The sequence below is a fragment of the Micropterus salmoides genome, unplaced genomic scaffold (genome assembly GCF_014851395.1).
Source record: "Micropterus salmoides isolate LMB-PRFRI ecotype aquatic unplaced genomic scaffold, ASM1485139v1 Ms_hic_scaffold_21, whole genome shotgun sequence".
Classification (NCBI taxonomy): Eukaryota; Metazoa; Chordata; class Actinopteri; order Centrarchiformes; family Centrarchidae; genus Micropterus; species Micropterus salmoides.
Genome location: NW_024041262.1, coordinates 14,870,030 through 14,885,020, shown reverse-complemented (window position 1 = coordinate 14,885,020; position 14,991 = coordinate 14,870,030). Strand labels below are relative to the sequence as shown.

At 41.5% G+C, this 14,991-nt stretch overlaps 1 protein-coding gene across 2 annotated transcripts in view; it reads left to right on the top strand.

The window, feature by feature from the left end:
* atrnl1b (attractin-like 1b) overlaps positions 1-14,991 on the top strand; it is a 66,567-nt gene that overhangs the window by 5,008 nt on the left and 46,568 nt on the right. Inside the window, exons 3-16 of one of the 2 annotated variants that reach the window (XM_038735372.1) lie at positions 117-230; positions 466-594; positions 1,722-1,930; positions 2,714-2,888; positions 6,250-6,337; positions 6,729-6,990; positions 7,731-7,914; positions 8,046-8,200; positions 8,740-8,824; positions 10,154-10,368; positions 10,649-10,767; positions 11,615-11,747; positions 13,119-13,306; positions 14,662-14,872. In XM_038735372.1, the coding sequence (XP_038591300.1) occupies positions 117-230; positions 466-594; positions 1,722-1,930; positions 2,714-2,888; positions 6,250-6,337; positions 6,729-6,990; positions 7,731-7,914; positions 8,046-8,200; positions 8,740-8,824; positions 10,154-10,368; positions 10,649-10,767; positions 11,615-11,747; positions 13,119-13,306; positions 14,662-14,872 (2,267 nt within the window). Of the gene's footprint in view, positions 1-116; positions 231-465; positions 595-1,721; positions 1,931-2,713; positions 2,889-6,249; positions 6,338-6,728; positions 6,991-7,730; positions 7,915-8,045; positions 8,201-8,739; positions 8,825-10,153; positions 10,369-10,648; positions 10,768-11,614; positions 11,748-13,118; positions 13,307-14,658; positions 14,873-14,991 lie in introns of both variants that reach the window. The other variant, XM_038735371.1, reaches the window with a different exon arrangement.

Sequence of the window (14,991 nt, the reverse complement as noted above, 5' to 3'; positions counted from 1 at the left end):
TTTTATTTCTGTCCATCCATACTACTACATTTAGAAATGAGTGTGAGCCCTGCAGTGCAAAGTGTACGTTGTTCACCAATGTACTCGTAACCATTTTTAAATTCTTTCCTCTGCAGCCCAAATGCGGTTCTTCGGTTAAGATTTAACCACTTTGCCACAGAATGTAGTTGGGACCATTTGTACGTCTATGATGGAGACTCGATATATGCTCCACTGGTTGCTGTTTTCAGGTGAGAAACTGTGAGAAGAAAAAATATATCATAGAATAACTTAAATCAGAGGCTTTGTCAAAGCAGAGATCAGTTTTTTTGTGTGATCATCAGAGCACCGACAGACCTCTTAATTTAATGCAGCATGTGTCTAGTCATTCAGATTTAGCAGAGAGTTGTGGGGTTTGTTACTGTAACAGAATTGGTGCGAGTTGTGAGAAAGTGATGCCAATGAATTTCCTGCGTTTCCCTTCAGCGGTCTCATCGTGCCGGAGATACGAGGAAATGAGACGGTCCCTGAGGTCGAGACAACTTCAGGCTACGCACTACTACACTTTTTCAGCGATGCTGCCTATAACCTGACGGGATTTGAAATATTCTACTCGTAAGTGTCCAGTCTCTACATTTGAACATAAACATAATATTTAAAAGAGACCTATTACGCTTTACCATATTTTATGACTTATCTACAATGTTACAATGTTGGATGTTCATGTTAAACTTGGCCAAAGTAGACAAAGGCGTTGACAGCTCCCCAAAGCCCCTTACCCTAACCCTAACCGTCACAGGGGTGTGTGCCTAAACCTAAGTCAGCGATTGTATGGATGTCGACTGACTTAACCCTACACCTGTCCACAGGGTTAGCCTCCTTTGTGTTGCTACATTGCTAGATTGTTGTCATTGTTAGAAATTTAAAATGTACCGCTGAATAAGGTTTTTCATATCTTCCTATTATATTCCGATTACATCATAGTGAACAGTTTCATCTCCAGTGATTTTCAAAACATTTTGTTATTTTGATTTGAAAGATTTAGTTGGATCAATTTGAATAGGCAGGTTTGTGGTAACCTTCTTTGACTGACAGAACCACTTTTGCGCATGTGCAGAACGGATCCGACACGCAGTACGGATGGGGCACTGACGGTCATTTGCTCCGCACAGCTACGTTCAGTCTGTACAGCTCAGTGATAACAACAGCCTGGTGACATGCTTCAGGTCTTGGCCAATCAGAAGACAGTGGGCTGGGCTTTGAGAGGGGGGGCCTTAAAGAGACAGGAGCATCTACAGCTTGTTTCAGACAGAGGCTGAAATGAAGGCCAACATGAAGGGCCAGTGTAAGATAGAATTTTTAGTGCTGGGTTCCTCAGCTGAGACCAATTCCACTGAGGTTGTGTTTTAGGCCATCAGCTGTGTTAAAGACATTTTTCATGTTTTAATTGGTTCCAAATTGCTGTTGGCTGATTTTACTTCTCCTAGCTGTGATGGATGGGAACATGTTTGTGCATCCCACATTTCTGCAACAAAAAGACGGGTGCTTTTTTTTGCTGGACTAAGCCCTACAGCAACAATCACTGTTAACGACCAGTGACCTGCTCAATAGTTTTTCATCTGTTACCAATCTTTTTATCCACCTCACCTTTGCCACACGCTAGACGATACTCATTAATCTTCCTCAGAGTGTCCTAAATGGCGCATACAACGTTGGCTAAATGAAAACATCTCTCTCTCCAGGATCAACTCCTGTCCCAATAACTGCTCCGGCCACGGGAAGTGCACCCCTGGTAACTCGGCCGCCAGCAGAGTGTACTGTGAATGTGACAAGTATTGGAAAGGCGAGGCCTGTGACATCCCTTACTGTAGGAACAACTGTGGCAGCCCCGACCACGGCTACTGCGACCTCACTGGGGAAAAGCTGTGTGTCTGCAATGACAGCTGGCAAGGTAAGAGTAAGCTCTGTCTAAATGTTCGCACACTTCAAGATGCAAAAGACGTGGCTTAAAGTCATTTTACTAATACAATTTGCGAGGGAACTGGTAACGGCAAGGCACCTGTAAAGCACTGACACCAAATAATAAAGACATAGTGAAGTATTTTTAATTTCACCACATTCAAAACAGTAAGTGATGAATCAGTATGCAACATACTTTTGCCATTGCAGGATGTAAAATGTGTAAAATGCTGCTGCTCCTGCCGCGACTGCTATGGCGATTGTGTAGAAAGATCTAATGAAGAATGTGTTAGTGACAAGTGTGAACAGCTGTTGTGTTGTGTCATAATGCTGATTGGTAACACGTTGATGAGCCTTGTCACAGTGCACTATTATGTGCCTCCAGCTGGAAGGGAAACCCGATTGCTTTCGTGTGATGATGAAACTTGACAGAATAATTAGCGGAGGCATGAGCTTTTTCAGCACGGCCTTCATTCACGCAGTTGAACATATTCGAACCTCCCTGTCTGTCATGTTCATTTAAGGAGAGGTCATGCTTGTGTTTAGGTTTAAGAGCTGCGTGTGTGCGGATTCACTGATCAGGTATGAAAATATGTGCCGGATGCTGCTGAAAAATCCCATCATAAAATAGATTAAGCATCAGATAATTTGTATTTCCTTGTCTTAAAACAATGCAGCTGTAAAGAGAATTTGAATAATCTTAATTTTGTAAACATCAAGCAAAGATCAGTCGTTTTTTATCTGAGCCCTCGCCTGTAAATTTCTTGCCTTCTAGGCCCTGACTGCTCTCTAACCGTACCTTCAACGGAGTCTTTCTGGGTCCTACCAAGCATCAAGCCCTTCGGCCCATCGCTCGCCAGAGCTTCCCACAAAGCCGTAGTGCAAGAGAAAGTCATGTGGGTGGTGGGCGGATACACATTCAACTACAGCTCCTTCCAGATGATTCTCAAGTAAGTCCTTGCACAGTTTATCCCAAAGTATTGAAACAAAATTCTGCTCACAGTTTGAGCCACGTTTTATCTTTGAATGGAAAAAACCCCCCACAACTTTGTTCATTTATCTTTACAACACGAGGTATTTTCGTAACTTGTTCAGTCCACTGTACAGTTGAGATCAGCATACAAACATCAAAGCATGCCCTGTCTGCCAAATGGGGTGGTGATGGAACAGTGGATAAGACACATGCTTCTGCTGTGAGAGACCCGGGTTCAAATCCAGTGTGAGACACCAATGTGTCCCTGAGCAAGACACTTGACCCCTAGTTGCTCTAGAGGCATGCGACCTCTGACATATAAAGCAGTTTGTAAGTCGCTTTGGATAAAATCAATAAATGTAAATATCTATGAAGATTCTCAGTCATCCAGGTCATAGTTATCCAAAGAAGGTTAAAATCATGGGCAACTGGACTTGGTTGAAGATAGACTGTCGTTAAGACTACCTGTGGCCAAGACTGAACGACCATCGTTCAAAGGACAGCATTGTAAGTGGTGGCGTAGACCCCCTCCCCTGTTCAACGCCACCACTTATCCCCCACTTACAATGCTTTCATCACTTCCCATGAAACTCAACAAACGTAACCTATTGGCCTCAGGTGAAGATACCAACGATGGTTGTTCAGTCTTGGCCACAGGTAGTCTTAACGACTGTAACGACTGTCGTCACAGCAACAAGGAACACTAACGAACCAGCGGTATCGATGACCCGGACCAACGACCCCACTGAGGTTAAATAGCTGAGTTTCCCTGCCAGTCAGTCAGAACTGAAGAAGTCCTTTGGATGAGGGACGAAACGTCTTCCAGTAGCTTCAACCAAGTCCAGTTGCCCTTGATTTTAACCTTCGTTGAATAAATTTAGATGTACAAGTGTATCATCTTTATTGCCAGTGACTCCATTAAAAGCCATATTTTCTGATTGAGTTCTGACCATACCCTTCCTGTTAATGCTCACATACACTCACCTAAAGGATTATTAGAAACACCTGTTCAATTTCTCATTAATGCAATTATCTAATCAACCAATCACATGGCAGTTGCTTCAATGCATTTAGGGGTGTGGTCCTGGTCAAGACAATCTCCTGAACTCCAAACTGAATGTGAGTATGAGTATTTCACAATCTGCTCAGTTACTGGGATTTTCACGCACAACCATTTCTAGGGTTTACAAAGAATGGTGTGAAAAGGGAAAAAGATCCAGTATGCGGCAGTCCTGTGGGCGAAAATGCCTTGTTGATGCTAGAGGTCAGAGGAGAATGGGCCGACTGATTCAAGCTGATAGAAGAGCAACATTGACTGAAATAACCACTCGTTACAACCGAGGTATGCAGCAAAGCATTTGTGAAACCACAACACGCAAAACCTTGAGGCGGATGGGCTACAACAGCAGAAGACCCCACCGGGTACCACTCATCTCCACTACAAATAGGAAAAAGAGGCTACAATTTGCAAGAGCTCACCAAAATTGGACAGTTGATGACTGGAAAAATGTTGCCTGGTCTGATGAGTCTCGATTTCTGTTGAGACATTCAGATGGTAGAGTCAGAATTTGGCGTAAACAGAATGAGAACATGGATCCATCATGCCTTGTTACCACTGTGCAGGCTGCTGGTGGTGGTGTAATGGTGTGGGGGATGTTTTCTTGGCACACTTTAGGCCCCTTAGTGCCAATTGGGCATCGTTTAAATGCCACGGCCTACCTGAGCATTGTTTCTGATCATGTCCATCCCTTTATGGCCACCATGTACCCATCCTGTGATGGCTACTTCCAGCAGGATAATGCACCATGTCACAAAGCTCGTATCATTTCAAATTGGTTTCTTGAACATGACAATGAGTTCACTGTACTAAAATGGCCCCCACAGTCACCAGATCTCAACCCAATAGAGCATCTTTGGGATGTGGTGAAACGGGAGCTTCGTGCCCTGGATGTGCATCCCACAAATCTCCATCAACTGCAAGATGCTATCCTATCAATATGGGCCAACATTTCTAAAGAACGCTTTCAGCACCTTGTTGAATCAATGCTACGTAGAATTAAGGCAGTTCTGAAGGCGAAAGGGGGTCAAACACAGTATTAGTATGGTGTTCCTAATAATCCTTTAGGTGAGTGTACATATCTAAGCAATAACTACTAAAGGAGGAAGTGCAGAATAGCTGGTCTCAGAATATCCCTTGAGAAAACTCAACCCAGTGTTAGGTCTACCAGTTCCTTTTTTATCAAGGTCTCACTGGTGTGCTTTGTGAATGTATAGATGGTACGCTGACTTTGCTAAATTGGGAGTTTAATATTTAGTGTGCTAGGATGACTGACTTCTGTGCTGAGTCATGTCCTGGCTTAAGACATCTTCCTTGCTTGAACAAGCTCTCGCCATCTGTTCATTGTTTGTTCATTATCAGGTGCTATAAGGAATATTGATCCTGGGCTCCAAAAGTATTTTGAATAAATGACCAATGTGTGCCTCTTAACACCTACAAACATGAATTTTCCATGTGCATCAGTGTGCAAAAACTCTAGCTTAACAAACATACTTTTTGTGACAGGAAGTGGTGCCCTTTGGCATGAAAGGAATTGCTGCCTTTTTGTGATTAAATTAGCTGACCATGAGGTAGGGCTGGGCAATATGGCCAAAATTGATACTACAATAAAAAAATTTCATATTATTTGATATTGATCATTATTTCTTTCAAGTTTAAAGGCAGATTTTTTCCTCCTGAGTGAAAATTGAAGAAACCATATGGTCCATTGTGGCTTTAAACTAATCTTTATGGTCAGAACATGACAAACACTTGAGTCAAACAGTAGATCACTACACAAATCAAGTAGAACATTCAAAACAATTATGATCATGAGTGAAATTAAGTAAAAACTTTTTTTAGTCCATTTCCTTAACAAAATAAATATCTTAATACAAAAATTAAGTGCTAATTTGTTCGTGATTCTAATGAATTAACCAAACATTTATTGAACATTTGTTATATTGATATTGAGGAAATTATGTCACAATAATTATCTTTAATGTTTTATTGCCCAGCCCTATCATGACCAAAAAATAGATTTGGTGAAGTCACAGAGTCAATGTGAGATGTGGAACTTTTATGTCGTATGTACTTATTTTGTTTCTTACTGATGGTGGTTGCTGTTTCTATATGTGTTATTTATGTTACATCCTGCTGCTTTCACAACGAATTGGCCATTGAGGATAATAAAGGTTCCTTGAACCTTGAACCAGAGGGACAAACTAAATGTGTGCAGTGTTTTTTGGTATGTGTTCTATATACACATTAAAGTGTAATGTGCTCTTTCTTTGCTATGCAGCTACAATCTGGAGAGCGGTATCTGGAACACAGTTCCCATCAACAGTGGCCCTGTGCCACGATACGGCCACACACTTGCTGCCTACCAGGTTAAACACACACAGATATGCCTCAACTTCTCTCGGTACAGATGATATTTAGAAAACCACATCTGTTATCAAGATGGGGTCTATTTGCTCACACAAATAGTAAAAGCACAAAAGTTTTAACATGTAATTTATCTTCAAACACAAAGCTTAGAGACATGTTTTCTTTCGCATGATCACATATCCAAGATTACTAGATAAAACAGTATAAACTGAAAAGTAAGTGGATGACGGAATTTCAACTACAGGCTTGTTTGAAAAGGTACATTTTATATCATTATGTTTTGATACAAATGAGCGTATTTCTTTCACTTTTATTACAGCATGCATTAGCTTTTCTTAACAGGGGCGCATTTCATAACACACTAAAGTAACCCTCTCCTCTTCTTTTCAGGATGATATCTATATGTTTGGTGGGAAAATGGAGGCCGGCTGGGGGAACGTGACAGATGAGCTGTGGGTGTTCAACGTACCCAGTCGGACGTGGCAGAGGAGAAACCCTGTGGTTGGCCCACCGGCCCAGGCTCAGATTTACGCTGTGGAGGGTCACTCAGCCCACTGCGTCCTGCTGGATGAGGGAGAGGCCATTATGCTGGTCATCTTTGGCTACTCTCCCATCTACAGCTATGTCAGCAACGTTCAGGAGTACAACCTGAGTGAGTCAAAGCTTTTAAGAGCTGACGTCATTACATTTTAGACTCTCTGTATCTTTCCCTTCTATCGCATGATATCTGGTACATTGAAGGAAAAGGTCTCTGCTTAGAACTGCTATTAACTTAAACAGCTTGTTGACTTTCTTAAATAACAATTACATTTAATCGAAATAATCAAAATAATAATTCAGAATGTTATTTGGATCTGAAGAGAATCTGACTTTTGATGTACAGCACTGCTTTTCAGTGTTTGAATGTACCAAACAGACAGTCCAGGCAACTCCAATTGGCAGTAATATTGATATCCCTTCTTTATTAATAGAAAAAAGGTTAACAAAACTTGTTTTTTAGATGTTTTGTTTATGCGGAGCTCATTTTCGAAGCCACAGCAGGCAAACTACGTACAGTTGTGGTTTCAAATGAGCACTGACTCATAACTAACAGTAATTTCTAGAGTGCTTTAGAAACGTTTGAAAACCTGCCATAAAAGCTCTTGTGAATCCAAAGAAAACCCTTTTTACCACATTTCACTATTACATTTTTTGATAAAAGAAGCTAAGCATTGTTGCCTGCTTTTAAGTTGACAGTGAGATGTAAAAATTTAAAATGTAAACCTAGGGAAACATGAAAATGTTTCTATCCTTTGGTCCCAATCTTTAAAAAAAAACAAAAAAAACCCCATTTGATTTGAAGGACATTTTTTCTTCTGCGTTAAAGGCTTCCTGTGTTTGTATCCCTGTCAGGGTCCAACACGTGGTTGGTGCCGGAGACCAAAGGCGCTGTTCCGCAGGGAGGTTATGGCCACAGCAGCACTTATGACACTGCCAGTGGTAGTGTGTATGTTCATGGAGGCTATAAGGCGCTGCCTGCCAACAAATACGGCCTTGTTGATGACCTCTACCGCTATGACGTTAACACCCGGACATGGTAAATCAACATGCACACATGCTGCTTTCTTTATCCATTATGTATTCTGTAGTCTGTGTAGATGACACTTGTGCATTACACGTTTCCTGATTACACTCACCCTTGACACACTTGTTATGCATATGTTCTAGGTTCATTCTGAGAGAGAGCGGCTTTCCACGGTACATGCACTCAGCTGTGCTCCTCAGCGGCACCCTGCTCATTTTTGGTGGCAACACACACAACGACACATCACTCAGCAACGGGGCCAAGTGTTTCTCTACTGACTTCCTTGCCTATGACATTGGTAGGAGTCATATTATTCTTGACATCATGCCACACTGAATGTTGACCCCTCCAGTGGTTTTATTAGCAGCTTGGATACTGCTTGTTAAAAACATGATCTTGTCACTCTGTCATCCCAATTATATTTGGTAAAAAAAACGTCATACATAATTCTTACTTCTATAAGTCAAAGTCAAAAGTGTGGTGGAAGTGATTTAAACTTTTCAAAAAGGTTTTTGAGGTCATGGCAGATGGGTTTTACTAGCACCTAATGAGATTTTGAGTGCTATAATTAAATTTGGAAATTAGACTAGAGAGTTATTAGCCAATATTAAATACATGTATTTGATGAAGCTAGCAAAATAGTTTAGTTTTTCCTCCCTCTTTTAATTATCATTCATTTTATTCTCAACATTACCAATAATTGTAAAAAGGAAAATACTGTATAGTACTGGGAAAAACCATAACAAAGACCAAATTTCGCTTTGTCTGCTTAGTTAACTAAAAAACATTTACGCACACAGACAATATCTTACATAAGGTCTCATCTGTTTCCCTCAGCTTGTGATGAGTGGAGGCTCCTGCCTAAACCCGACCTGCACAGGGATGTCAACCGCTTTGGTCACTCTGCAGTGGTCAGCAATGGGTGAGTCTCTCTAAACACAAAGGACTGATTCTTCATACAGTGAAACAAGATTTGAAACCCCAGTCTTTGGTGTATTTAAAGGTTCAGTGTGTAATATTTAGGAGGATCTATTGAAAGAAATGCATTATAAGAAGTTTTCAGTGGTGTATAAAGACCTTACATAATGAACCGTTTTGTTTTTATCACCTTAGATTGAGCCATTTCTATCTACATACACCACGGGTCCTCTTACATGGACATGAACTCCTTACATTGCCATGTTGCACCACCATGTTTCTACAGTAGCCCAAAAGGACAAAAGCTCTTCAGAGCGTGTTTTGTATACTAAGTTGAATATGTACAAAGAAGAAGAACGTTAGTAATAGTAATAGTCGGTTTATTAGAAGTAAGAAAAAAAGAGAAATTTGGACAAATGGAGGTCCACACGTATTATTTAGCACAAGAGCTGACAAAGCTTGTCAGTCTCTGTAGCTTCTCCTGCTCACTTGGAAAGGGAGGGGAGTAATGAAAATCTTGTTTTTCCTCCTTTAAATCTTAATTTAAAAAAGAGAAAGTGTACATGGCACATAAGTTTACAGAACTTTGATTTGTGTAAAATCACGCATAGCATATCCAAATTTTGCTATGGCGAGTGAACTAGATGTCTGCGTGGTGTTTATACACTCTGACAATGTTAATCCAACACATCTTTGTAGTAGCGTCCATGTTGATTCCATAATCCGACTGAAGAGCACATAAACACACACTGAGGGAGAACGACTTCATCCGTCCATCGTCAACAACTTATCATGCGTATAGGGTCGCTGCAGCCAATCCCAGCTGACATCGGGCGAAAGCCAGTCCATCGCAGGGCCACATATAGACAAACAACCAGTCACACCTACACTCACACCTAAGGACAATTAGGGTCACCAATCAACCTAGTCCACATGTCTTTGGACGGTGGGAGGAAGCAACCGGAGAGAACCCACTCGGACACAGGGAGAACATGCAAACTCAGCACAGAAAGGCCGGGACAACCGGGGTTCGAACCCACGACCTTCTTGCTGTGAGGTGACAGTGCTAACCATTTTATCACCTCGCCGCCTAAATCTGACACACTGAACCTTTTAAAAAAACCCACAATAATAAAAATTCATTTCATTTCATCAGTCATTTTTCACCATTAGAACAATTGATTTTTTTTCCTATTTTACCATGTGTAAGTAAACTAAGTGTTTGTTTAACTTTTCATTTTTTTTATGTCTTACAACTGATACTTAAATTTTGCACTTTGTAAAATCTATAATAATATCTTCATTTTAATTGTTCTCATGTTTTCTTTGCCAGGTCCATGTATGTGTTTGGGGGCTTCTCCGGTGTGCTGCTCAATGATGTGCTTGTTTACCGACCACCCAGCTGCCAGGCCTTCTTGGCAGAGAAGGGCTGTGCGAAGGCTGGGCCAGGGGTTCGCTGCATCTGGAGCAGAGGCCACTGTCTCCCCTGGGAACCAAGCCTGGCTAATGGAAGCCTCGTCCCTGCCTCATTCTGCCCCCCTAAAGCTGGTGAGAAAAGACATCCAAACCTTTTGCACACTTGTCAGAGCTTTCATCTCCTGTTGTTTCCTCTTTTCCAAATCTGCCAAAGAATTACTTGGTTGTCCACTTTTATATGCAAAATGAATATTTTTCTTCTCAAACTGAGATTTCTTTTCTTTTCTATTCCTCGCGATCCATTTCTATCTACTCATAAGTAAATTGTGGTTAGGCATTCCAGACAATGTACTGATTTTGGATCACACACTCATTACTGCACTCTTTTGTCCCTCTTCCTATTTCCTTTTAGTCACAGTGGACGAGCGGTGTTACCGGTTCTCAGACTGTGCCAGCTGTACAGCCAACACCAACGGGTGCCAGTGGTGTGACGATAAGAAGTGCATCTCTGCCTCCAGCAACTGTACCTCTGTGAGTGATCCAACAGGGGGCGCCAGAGCGCTTCTCTTTCTCATGTTCAGCTCAGTGAAACACACAAACAGATACGCTTTTTCTCAAGATTTTGTGTGCTATATTGTGGGATATTGGGGCATCATCAATGGTCATAATTTATGTTTAACTTGGTGATTATGTTGCCTCTGTTTGGGAAGAGTACTAAATGTTCTCCTACTGTCACATGATCGATTAATCAGTTGCATCATAGAACAAACTCTACTTGGGGGGACCGCCCAGATATATTTGGCGACCCATTTTAGCATTTTGCAGAGAAACACAGAGAGAGAGATTATCTGGCATTACGTTATAAGATGCGGACACGGTGGATATTTTACAAGAACCGACCAGGTAAAGCAACAGTTAACACACCAGTGCAGATGTCATTCGGTACCATGTTGGTTTTGATAGGCTACGTCATTAACAAGCCTCATCCACATGCGGTGCACCTGTGGCTGTAGATGCTCAATCACGGGTGGAAAAATCCAAACAACGAGTTCTGTGTCTTTTTGGCGACTTTATAAAATATACTGCTGAGGGAGAAAGGCAGCAGAGCGGACACATACAGGGAGAGGGAAACAGAAAGAAGCGGGGCAAGCTGGTGTGTTTGCATTAAGAGACCAGAGGTGTAGGTGTGTGAGTGTCGGGGAAAGGAGCAGATTCAGTAGTGAGTAAACACTAAAATAATGTGGAGAATGAAGTCGAATTAAAAAGGTGAAATAACTAGAAACATTAGACCTACATTAGTTTCCTGATCTATCTTAAGTTAAAAAAGCTTGCATTAACCGTCCTCATGTCTTTTCTGTTCTCTCCCCTCTTGCTGTAGAACGTGAAGAACTTCACGGAGTGTCCAGTGCGGAACGAGCAGGTGTGCAGCAAGCTTGCCAACTGCAAGAGCTGCTCGCAGAATCTCAACTGTCAGTGGGACCAGAATCAGTCAGAGTGCCACGCTTTGCCTGGTGAGATAGATGTTGGACCCCCAAACCTATTTCCAAACACCGACACACACACACAAACACGTACCGTGTTATAGAAGGCTGTCGATTCAGCTCTCACACATGAATGAGAAGATGGTCAGGTTTTCATTGTGTTTGTGTCAAAGATGTGGAGACTGTGAGACAACAACATAAATGTACTGCTCCCCTGTTGCTGTAAGTGTTCATGATTGTATAGGACCCATATCCTTGATCTCATGGATATGATTTGATGAGAACGGTCAGATAAGTTGTGAGATGATGATGTGTAAGGAGTGACTCCACTGACATTCAGACCTTATGGGAAAATTTAAACAGAATTAGGATTTTTTTTGCATTGTACTGTACAGCAGATTTAAACACAGCATCTGGTATTTACAGATATCTACTTTCAAGGTGTCATCCTGATGATGTTTATCAGGTGTGGCAGTATATTTAGTTTGCCTCCCACTGTCTACCCCTCCCGCATATTGACTCTGGCTCAATCTGAAGAATTGGTGATGTCACTTTTATCCATAATTTTCTCTTCGTGAAGTCTTGTCGCCTAAGGGCTTGTTGCAGCAGTGGGAGCTGAAAATCCTGCATGTGTGTATTTGTGTGTATTCCTGATGCCTGAAAGCGAGTCTCGGCACAATTCTCTCACTCACACACAGAATGCATATATGTCTCCACATGCACTCGCACACATTCATCTAAATGAGAACCCACCATATTTTTATTTGAAGCAGTTATTAAAAGGCAATTTGGTCTCGAAAAATCTCTAAGGCAAATAAGCGCAGATTACACTCCTGCTAAATCAGATACATACACACACACTTTAGTCCCCTCTGATTTGGAAGAAAGCAGACTTCCTGCAATCTTCTTTCATGGCTATGTTCTCCTTTTGTGGTCTATTTTCTTGGAGTATGGCACAATATGCTGACCAGTATTTAACTAATGTTCTGATTTAAAGTGGCTATACCAAGTTTGAGCGCATTGTTTAGCTGTCTGGCATGAAACTTAACTGTTTTGGTTCACTCAGGCCGCTCTTTAGGGTTGTTTTCGCCCGCAGCAGGCAGCTGTTGTTGTTGTAAAAATAAACTCCAAAGCTCCACTGTAAACTACCTGCTTAACCCCCGAACAGACATAGTTAATTAAGCTGTTGAATGCAGTGGAGCTTTTAGCAGCTAAAAAGGCACTTTTTTTTTTATTTTTTTATTTTTTTTTAGGGGTTGAGATGAAAAACAGAGTTTAGAGTAAAGTATCACATGTAAAGGCTGGATGAGAATTGACATATATATATTTTTACTAACGTCTCACATGTCTTGGCCCTATCTCGTACATCTCCTCATACTGTTGCTTTTTTTCCCCCCTCAGCCCAGCAGTGCAGCGAGGGATGGAGCCAGGTTGGAGAGGCCTGCCTGAGGATCAACTCCAGCCGTGAGAGTTATGACAACGCCCAGCACTACTGCAAGAACCTCAATGGAAACATCGCGTCGCTCACCACCTCCAAACAAGTAGACTTTGTGCTTGAGGAGCTAAAGAAGCTCCAGCTACAAGACAAGGTGAAACAGAAATAAGTGAACAAATGAAACAAAACAGCTTGAATTGTAAGATTTTGATAGTGATGTAAAGACTGAAAATTTCTATTGCTGTGGGTCATGCCTGCAGCAAATACTTTATATCAAATTCAGTCAGACATATTTAAAAGTATCCTCAGAAGAGTGGTTCTGTTAGTCGAGCCTGCCAGTAACTGATGAGTTGCGCATTGTGAGATGATTGTGTCCTGATCACTTTTGTACTTGTGTGCTGCTCTGTTTTCTGTCTGATTGCGTTCCTCCTTTTAACTTGGGTAATTCATGTCTTTCAACCATTTTATCATCAAATTGTTTTCCACTTGGCCACAAACTATATAGCTTGTTTTTGGGCTGTGACGCAATTACAAGTAGACAACAATGTCGGGCTTTAGTTTCTGAAATACTGCACCTGATGATTCTGACTGTGATAATCACACTTTTCACTTAGTTTTTGTTTTTGTGAATTATTTTATCCTTTTGTCACACAGTCACAGTTTCTTCTTTCTGCTTTATATAACAAACGAGGGCCACATGACTCCCTGTCTGTAGGAACAATCATAACCACTTATAGTATCTAAGACATTGACTGGTGAGTCTGGTTTGCTTGTAGTTTTCAATTCCATCAGAGTATAACTCCCAAATGCCTTTGGTTACTAAATATTATAAGTTTCCTAATGCATGCTTAAAAAGCAAAAATATATATGCACATATATGCAAAACACGTTAATGGAAATCTGTGATGCAATTCAACCTTCCCGTGCTTATAACCGTCCTGCTACAGCCACAGCTACCAGATCTTTTTTTTTTTTTTTAAAAGAGTATTTGATTTATTGATTGTTGCCAAGATGTAAAGAAAAAATACATATCAAAAAATGCTTCTGAAATAAATTGCCTACCCTAACTTTAATAGAATTGATAATGTGCTTTTGGGCAAACGCTCACCTTCTCAACCCCCCCACAGCTACGCATCCTTGCACTGAAAGAAAATTTGTAGACCCTCCTGATGATTTTGATCATGCCAGCTGTGCTATCATTTGTCGTCGGTCTGCTGGATTGAAACTCGCCTGTTTGTTCCAAACAGAAACCTTGTCATGTCATTTCCCATCATTTTCCCATTACGTTAAAAGTTGTATCCTGCAGGCATGTAAGTCATCATATCTGTGAAATTATTTTCAGGCGACTTTTAAAGGCATTCTTGGTTCCCATGTGTAAATGCTGTAGCCATTTATTGCTTAAATAGCACGCTGAAGCAGAAAGGGAGGCCCAGTTGTAAAATCTTACATTTGAATACCCAGTGGCCTTTCCAGACCTTTGAAAGCCTTTTTGCCGTGTCTCCACAGCAGCTGTCTCCCTGGGTGGGACTGAGGAAAATCAACGTGTCATACTGGGGCTGGGAGGACATGTCCCCCTTCACCAACAGCAGCCTGCGCTGGCTGCCCGGTGAGCCCAGTGACTCTGGCTTCTGTGCCTACCTGGAGGAGCCTCAGGTGTCGGGCCTTAGGGCAAATCCATGCACTGCCACTGCCCACGGCCTCATCTGTGAAAAAGCTACTGGTGAGAGATGCATATACTACATGCATATCTTATCTGTTTTGACAAATGTTAACATTACACTGGAATTACAGTCTTGATTTTGAAAAAGACTCTTTATGCTCTCCTCCTGTCTTGTCCTA